This window comes from Gopherus evgoodei, chromosome 1 (genome assembly GCF_007399415.2).
Source record: "Gopherus evgoodei ecotype Sinaloan lineage chromosome 1, rGopEvg1_v1.p, whole genome shotgun sequence".
Taxonomy (NCBI): Eukaryota; Metazoa; Chordata; order Testudines; family Testudinidae; genus Gopherus; species Gopherus evgoodei.
Genome location: NC_044322.1, coordinates 81,667,232 through 81,674,861, shown reverse-complemented (window position 1 = coordinate 81,674,861; position 7,630 = coordinate 81,667,232). Strand labels below are relative to the sequence as shown.

The 7,630-nt window shown below is 42.3% G+C and overlaps 1 protein-coding gene across 2 annotated transcripts; it reads left to right on the top strand.

Annotated features, from left to right (window-relative positions):
• The first annotated feature begins 271 nt into the window (after positions 1-271).
• SPRY2 (sprouty RTK signaling antagonist 2) lies at positions 272-6,960 on the top strand. 2 transcript variants are annotated; one of them, XM_030567223.1, is made up of 3 exons: positions 272-951; positions 1,096-1,170; positions 5,189-6,960. In XM_030567223.1, exon 3 carries the CDS (start codon positions 5,240-5,242, stop codon positions 6,179-6,181), a length of 942 nt encoding a protein of 313 aa, XP_030423083.1. In that variant the 5' UTR covers positions 272-951; positions 1,096-1,170; positions 5,189-5,239; the 3' UTR covers positions 6,182-6,960. The 2 variants fall into 2 exon arrangements, with proteins under 2 accessions (XP_030423083.1, XP_030423092.1); XM_030567232.1 differs by lacking the exons at positions 272-951; positions 1,096-1,170 and adding an exon at positions 2,993-3,411.
• Positions 6,961-7,630: the final 670 nt, after the last annotated feature.

The window sequence follows — 7,630 nt, the reverse complement described above, 5'->3', positions numbered from 1 at the left end:
CGTAACCAGCCAGCTCGCCTGAGGGTCCCACGTAGCCTTTTGTTTTGTCTGCCCGAGTGTCTCGCACGTACTAAGTGTTGTGTTAAAGAAAAATCAGCGGCCCCGGGAGGGAGTTGCTGTTGCGCTAGGCAGCACTGGGGTGGCGAGGCCGGGCCGAAGCAGCAGCGGGAATAGCAGCTGTACCAGTAACATAGCAGCAGCGGCGGCGGCGGCGGCTCTGCCTGCAGTTGCAGTGCAAATCGTCCGCCTCCCCCTCTGGCTTGCTCGGTGCCGTTGCCCTTTTGAATGCCTCCTGCGGCTCAGAGTGCTGGCAGGGCGCTGGGAGTGTGAGTGAATGTAGCCCCGCAGAGCCAATGAGCTGGGACCGGATGCGATATATCCTCTGGGACAACAACTGCTCTGTTCCTCCTCAGATCCACATGACGCCATTTACTGCTGCTTTTGCAGAGAGATCACCCTACCTCCTCCGGAAAGGAAAAGAGAGAGAGGGAGCGCGAGCAGAAAAACGCCAAGCCCCTGCAGCTCAGATCTCAAATCTTCCTCCTCCTCCAAACACACAACAACAGGCACCACCACAAATCTGCTGCGCTTCCAAAACACCCCCTGATTGCAAACCACAGCGCTGCCTGCAACACTCACACGCTCGCAGAGGGAACGAGAAAGCTAGAGAGAGAGGGGGGAGCTTGCAGCTTCTCAGCAGAACGGCTACATTGCATAGGCTGTTTTTGTGGAGGAGCTCAGTGGAAGAAAAGCTTTGGGATTGTATTTTAGAACCACTTTATTGTGTTTGCGTTGGCTTCTCCCTCCCCTCCCGCCCCTTGATCATTTGCAACAACAAAAAAAGTGACTTAGTATTGGCGATTGAGAAGTGGGGGAAAAGGAAACAGTGTATGAGTGATTTATTTTTAGGAGCAAAGAAATACCCATCCGACCTGGAGACCTTTCATAGAGGTTTATATTTATAATCGATCTGGGGACAGTGAGGTCACTTTGCTCTGGATTTTTTGAGATGATGGTGATGATGATTTGCAAGTTGGACTAAAGCTGAGTTTGGATTTTTCTTTTTTTTTTTTCTTTTTTTTGCTGCTGCTTTAGGCTGGATTTACTTGCAAACCGCAGGAAGAAGAAAACACGAGAGAGAAGGGGGGTTGGTGCAGTGCCGCGATCACGGTGAGAGCATTTTCCTTCTTTGCAAAACAAGCTTTTTGTAATAGCTCAGTTTGTTCCGAGGAGCTCGTGGAAATGTAGGTGTAAGGTCGATCCCTTTGCAATCGGTGAACCTATCCCCCCACCCCAGGAGCTAGAAATAGAATTTCAGCGAGCTTTTTTCTTTCTTGGGGAAGTTCGGCGGGGAGAGGGGGGAGCATCGGATGGTTTCTGGGGGCTGTTTCGCGTTTGTTGCCCCTCAGAATGACTTTGCAGGGAGGGAGCCCCCCAAGCTCCGCGCCATTGGGCGGCGGGGGTGAGCTTAGAGGGCGGAAATCTGTACTCAGGTTTGAGCATTTGCAGGGAGCAATGTCTACGAAATATTGCAAAGACTTGAAGAACTCGTTGACTTCTTTGCATACTGTATTCTCCTACAGTCGCAGGAACATGCCCCTGAAAGGTAGAGACGGGGAAGTCCTGGGTATATCCTGTCTCAAAGCATTACATGGGTTTGGGGTAGGATTTGGAGGGTTATTTATTTGTATCGCCTTTGGGCTGCTTGGTCCCTGTACTTGGTGCGTTTAGCCATCTGTGTTTAAATGGCAGACTGACACTATTCTTTTAAGTGCATTGAGAGACTTGTGCAATTCGGAAGTGAGCTCACTCCTGCTATAAATATATTTTTCATGCGATAAAGTTAAATAGATTGTCTATACAATAGGGAGTACATTTGTCCCCGGGTTTCGTTATATGGTGTGTAGGACTGAAGCAGTTTGGGGGGAGGAGGACATGGAAAGGTTTAATATGTGTGGTGGTGGTTTACTTTACAACAGCCTCTGAAAGTTGCTGGTGTTTGCAGGAAGCTATTTGTGTGTCAATTTGCCCCACCCCGATGGTGAAGTCCCTTTTGCCCTAATCCATAGTCTGATCACACACTCAGCCCTTAATGGGGGTTTCAAAGCACTTTCAAAGAAGAGGTGGTTGGTGTGTGCGCGATGGAGATGGGGTGGGGGTGTGCTGCAAAGGCTCCCGAGACAAAACAGAAATTCATGGGCAGAGAACTTTTTCCCCCTTAGGCTTCCCTTCTCCCAGCTAACACGACACGGGTTTTTCCACAGCACACAAGGAGCACTTCGCGTTTTAAACCTCCCCATGCGTGCACAGGATAAAACCCAGCCTCCTTCTCCCCTTTTCCCAATCCCAGTTAGCAGGAGTTAGCAAATCATGGCATTTCTGCTCAGCAAGTGAGTGGACTTCGGTTTTTGGAAGTGGTGAATCGCGTTATCTCAAAAAAAAAAAAAGGAGCAAATGTTTCTCTTGCTATGCTCTTATTCGGTAGGTGGAAAAAAGGGGGTGGGTGGGAAGGAGCAAAGCATTGAGATCAACCGAGATTAGAAAGAGAGAGAGAGGGGATAGTCCTGTTTCCATGAAAGAACTGCAGGAAACGTACGTGCAAAAATAAAGAGTGCTGTAGGTCTGCATCTTGCCCTGTTAACGGATCTTTCTAAGGCTCTCGGTGTAATAAAATGCAAGGGCTGTTCGTTGTTCTACAAATTCTGTGGGTTCCACTTTGTAATTCCTAATCTAGGAATGTGGCTGAAATTTACACAAAATAGGTGAAATATAGCAGCACTGGGGAGGTTTCCCACCGCTGACTTCCTCGAATTGGTGCTTAATGGTAGCCCTTGAAGGGGAAACCTGCACTTTACTACACTACCTTGGAGGCGTTCTCTCAAATGAGAAGTAATGCGGAAAGCTTTATATAACTCTTCTCAGACTCCTCCAGCATCTCCTCGGGGTAGGAGGTGGATACACAATAGTTAAAAGGAAGCATGGGCTTGACTTTCCTGATAAGGCAACTTTAGAAGCCGCCTCCCTCCTTCACCCTAGAGGATGTCTCCTGTTTATCTCCAGGTTGTCTGCATTTGTGAGGCTGCTTGTTTCATTTGCAATATCAGCTAGTCCTGACAGAATGAAGGAATTGCTGCGCCCCACCTGCTCTGAGAACGTTGTTCTAGGCAAAGATGAAGCCTATAAAAGGAAAGGAAGAAAAGAGCAGTGTTTTCTTGTGCAGCTTTTACCTTGTTGTTTGAAGGGGTTCAGTTTCGAAGACCCTTGTCTTTCGAAGAACCTGCCAGTCAGGGTCAGTCGTACTTTTAGACCGGGTTAACAGTACTGCAGAGGCAAAAACATCTCTCCTTTGCTTTTTAAATTTAAATCTAGAATTCGAAGAAGGGGTATGTGATGTTGCAAATTCCTCTCAAGGTAGGGAGTACCTTGATTTAACCTTGTTATCTTTAAATAGCTTCCAGTAAGGGCATGTCTGTTCTGGGCATTAGATTTAAACTTTTCTCTTGGCAAGGGTTTTAATTTGAAGTAAATATAAACAAGAGTTTAAGATGTGTTTGCAAGATATCTTTCACATGCTGTGAATCATGATTTCTAACATGCATGCTGGGTGAAAGCCAAGATTTAACAGTAATGAACACACCTAATATTTGTATTAAATTTCTTCTTTTTAAAAAAGAGCCAGCTAATAAAATAAAATAAAACAGAGACCTTATTTTGGCTTGAATAGTAACCAGCGGGTAAAAGGTTAAATGTTTTCCTTTGGTTTTAGAATAAATAATAAAGACGCATATGGAGATGTTCACTGTTTAAGCGTCTGTTTGGATATATTTTACAATACTGTGGTGTAGTATTATTTATTGTTGGTAAGTGATGTGTGCAGAGTAACACTATGGTGCCCTTTCTGGGTATAATTGAAGACATTGTGTGGTCCTTGCAAGAAGCAAGGATTCACATTTGTTTTTAAGTCAAAACAAATTGCTTTGGACTTTTATGTAGCTAATTTAATTTTGTCTATTTTAGAATCCATTAAAGAATGATAAATAGAGTGGTAAATTCTGATCTGCAGATTTGTTAACCATTGTACTAAGGATCAGTATATTATAAGCTTATGATGCTAGTCATACACTGATTTTTCCTTAACTGTATGTATGTTTTATTGGGTTTCCACTGAACTTCTTAATCCCACTTCCATTCTTAATTACTTAGAGATGTATCCTCAAATAGTCTTATTGGATTGTAGTGTTTAGATTGTATTCTGCATATTTCTGTTCCACAAATTGTTGTGTATTTTCTAGTCATGCCCAATGTTAAAATTATAATCTATAGATACTTTGAAATGTAAAAAACAATTCTGCAGTGGTGTTTAATAGGAAATAAATAAAATAACAACTAACGTGAAGTACACAAGTATGACAAACTTTACAATCTTGGACAGAGACCTTTTTTACTTCTGCAGTTGACATTTTTGGTAGCACTAACTCACTGGCATCTAATCTCAAACATTTTATTGCTGTTTGGTGTTTTTTGGGGGACATTGGTATTAAACTACAATTTGCTATTTACATCATGTTAAGTGTAATGTGTAAAGAGACTAGCCTACCAAAATATTATCCAGTTTTAAATAAAGTTGAAGAATTTGTCTGTCGTTAGCAGGTCACATTACACTTGCTAAAATATTTGTAGCTGTTCTTCGTGTAACATGTATTTTTAATAGTGTTATATGAAAGGAAGAGTCACTCTAAGTGGCTATGTTAAAATCCATGGTCTAGCCACAGGATGACTGGGAGGTCTCAGTATCAGGTTTTAAATACCTAGATTTCCTGGAATCACAAGTTAAAGTCTTGCCAGGGTCAGCAAAAACCTCTCTCCCTGCATTATAGATTAAACTGAGTTCTGTGCCGTTTACTGGATGTGGATCTTTGAGTTGTTAAAAACCTAAAACTTCTGTGTTCTGCATTGATGGAGAAAAATACCTTTTAGTGCGTTTAGTAAAAATAAGTGTCTTTAACAAAATCAGACAGGTACAGAGTACTTACCAAGTCTGGCTCCTGCCCTCCACCTTTAATGTGGCTCCATTTTAATGGCAGTGTACTTATTTAATTAGTAAAATGCTCTGGGATCATTCAGGAGGAAAGACAATTTGGAAATGTACAATATGACACAATAGTGAATCTTCTCTTTGTTGCTGCAGGAGTTCAGATGTGTTCTAAGCCTGCTGGAGTGACCACTCTTCAGGATACTGATGGAGACAAGAGCTCAGAATGGCAGTGGGTCCCAGTCTTTGCTACAGGTTCGGCATGACGGTGGGAGGCAGCAGGGAGACTCTGACCTGAGGGATGTTCTGACTCAGCAGGTTCATGTGTTGTCACTGGACCAGATCAGGGCCATCCGAAATACAAATGAGTACACAGAGGGACCTACAGTGGCTCCGCGACCAGGAGTTAAACCTGCCCCTCGTCCAGCTAGCCAGCACAAAAACGAAAGACCACATGGCTTGCCTGAACATCGTCATCTTACCAGGGTCCAACATGCACAGGTACATACTTCCTCCCGGGCACCCCTGTCCCGTTCCATCAGTACGGTCAGCACAGGTTCACGGAGCAGTACAAGGACAAGTACAAGCAGTAATTCATCTGAACACAGACTTTTAGGATCATCCTCAGGGCCAATGGCTGATGGGATAATCAGGGTGCAGCCCAAGTCTGAGTTCAAAACAAGCGATCTGAAGCCCCTGAGCAAAGAAGACTTGGGCATGCATGCCTATAGGTGTGAGGACTGTGGAAAATGTAAGTGTAAGGAGTGCACTTCTCCAAGGACCCTGCCATCCTGTTGGATCTGTGACAAGCAGTGTCTTTGCTCAGCCCAGAATGTAGTTGATTATGGGACTTGTGTTTGCTGTGTGAAATGCCTCTTCTATCACTGCTCTAATGATGATGAGGACAACTGTGCTGACAACCCATGCTCTTGCAGTCAGTCACATTGCTGCACTAGATGGTCTGCCATGGGTGTTGTATCCCTCTTTTTGCCTTGCTTGTGGTGTTACTTACCAGCCCAGGGTTGCCTTAAATTGTGCCAGGGGTGTTATGACCGGGTAAACAGGCCCGGATGCCGCTGTAAACACTCAAACACAGTTTGTTGCAAAGTTCCCAGTATTCCCCCCAGGACCTTTGAAAAGCCAACATAGCATCACTAGTTGGGAATGCTAAAGTTATAAGGATTCTTCTAACACACATATGCAGCCAACTAAACAGCTATAACCTTGGCACTGTTAGTAGAAGGGCTGGGGGTATACTTTGCTGTTTGCAGTGAACTGCTTTTCTGTATGTGTGCCATCTTAACTGATCTGCTTGTTAGAACCCAGCTAATGGAGCTCAAATATGGGATGCAGTACTTTGTGACCCATGTATTGCATAAGCTAAAGCAACACAGACACTCCTAGGTGACTCTATTGTTTGTGAATAGTACTTGCAAAATTTGTAAATTAGCAAATGACTCCTTTTTAATTTTTTTCTGCCAGAGATAATGTGCTATATTTTTGTATATACGATAATATTTTCAACTGTGAAAAACAAGTCGTGTCATAGAACATGGCACAGTCACAAAATATTATACTAATATGTTGTACATTCGGAAGAATGTGAATCAATCAGTATGTTTTTAGATTGTATTTTTTGCCTGACGGAAACCCTCTATTACAAGACTCTGATTTCCCTTTGGACTTCATGTATATTGTACAGTTTCAGTAAAATTCAGCCTTTATTTTCTAATTTTTTTCAACATATTGTTTAGTGTAAAGAATATTTATTTGAAGTTTTATTATTTTATAAAAAAGAAATATTTATTTTAAGAGGCATCTTACAAATGTCACCCCTTCTTATGAGGAGTCATGGTTGCTGCAAATAAGGGGTGACAGATGCATATGTTCACTATAAAATAGAAAATATATTAACGTTTGAAATTAAACTGGGCTGCTTGTCATTTTTCCCCCCCTCCCCATATCTTTATTGCTCTGAATTGGAGAAAGTTCAAAGAAACATGTTCACAATGTGGCTAAAATAATAAATTGATTTTAAGAACTTTAGGTTAATGAAAATGAAAACTTCAAATGTTATTTCTATAGCTGAAAATAATGCATTTTTCTTAGCATTTATACCATTTCTGTAAGGCTATTTGCATAACATAAGACGAAAATGAACATAGGGAAATGCATGAACTCATTTCAGATTAGGAATAATCAACACTGAAAATTGGCCTATCCTGTTAAGTGATGAGCTTTTTGTGCTTTAAATAGGAAATAAGTAATACTAGTTCACAAAAAAGGTTTGGCTTCCACAGGCTCAATACTCGTGGGAATAATGGACAGTTAATATGGTTAGTTCAAGGAGTTTGTATGATTATTTGTTAAAAGGAGAAGAATATGCTACAGGGAGTGACAGATCTGAAAGCAGTCCAGCTTTATGTAAAACATTTGCCTCACTTTTAAGAAGAGAGTTGCTTAGTTGATGTGTCACTTGTGGCAGTTACCTTCCACTGAGGTCAACATTCTTTCACTGCTAGGTTTGCCCCCGGAAGTTTAGAAAATGATTTACCTTTCTTTATTAACAAACTACCATTTCCTGTTCTGAGCATGTCT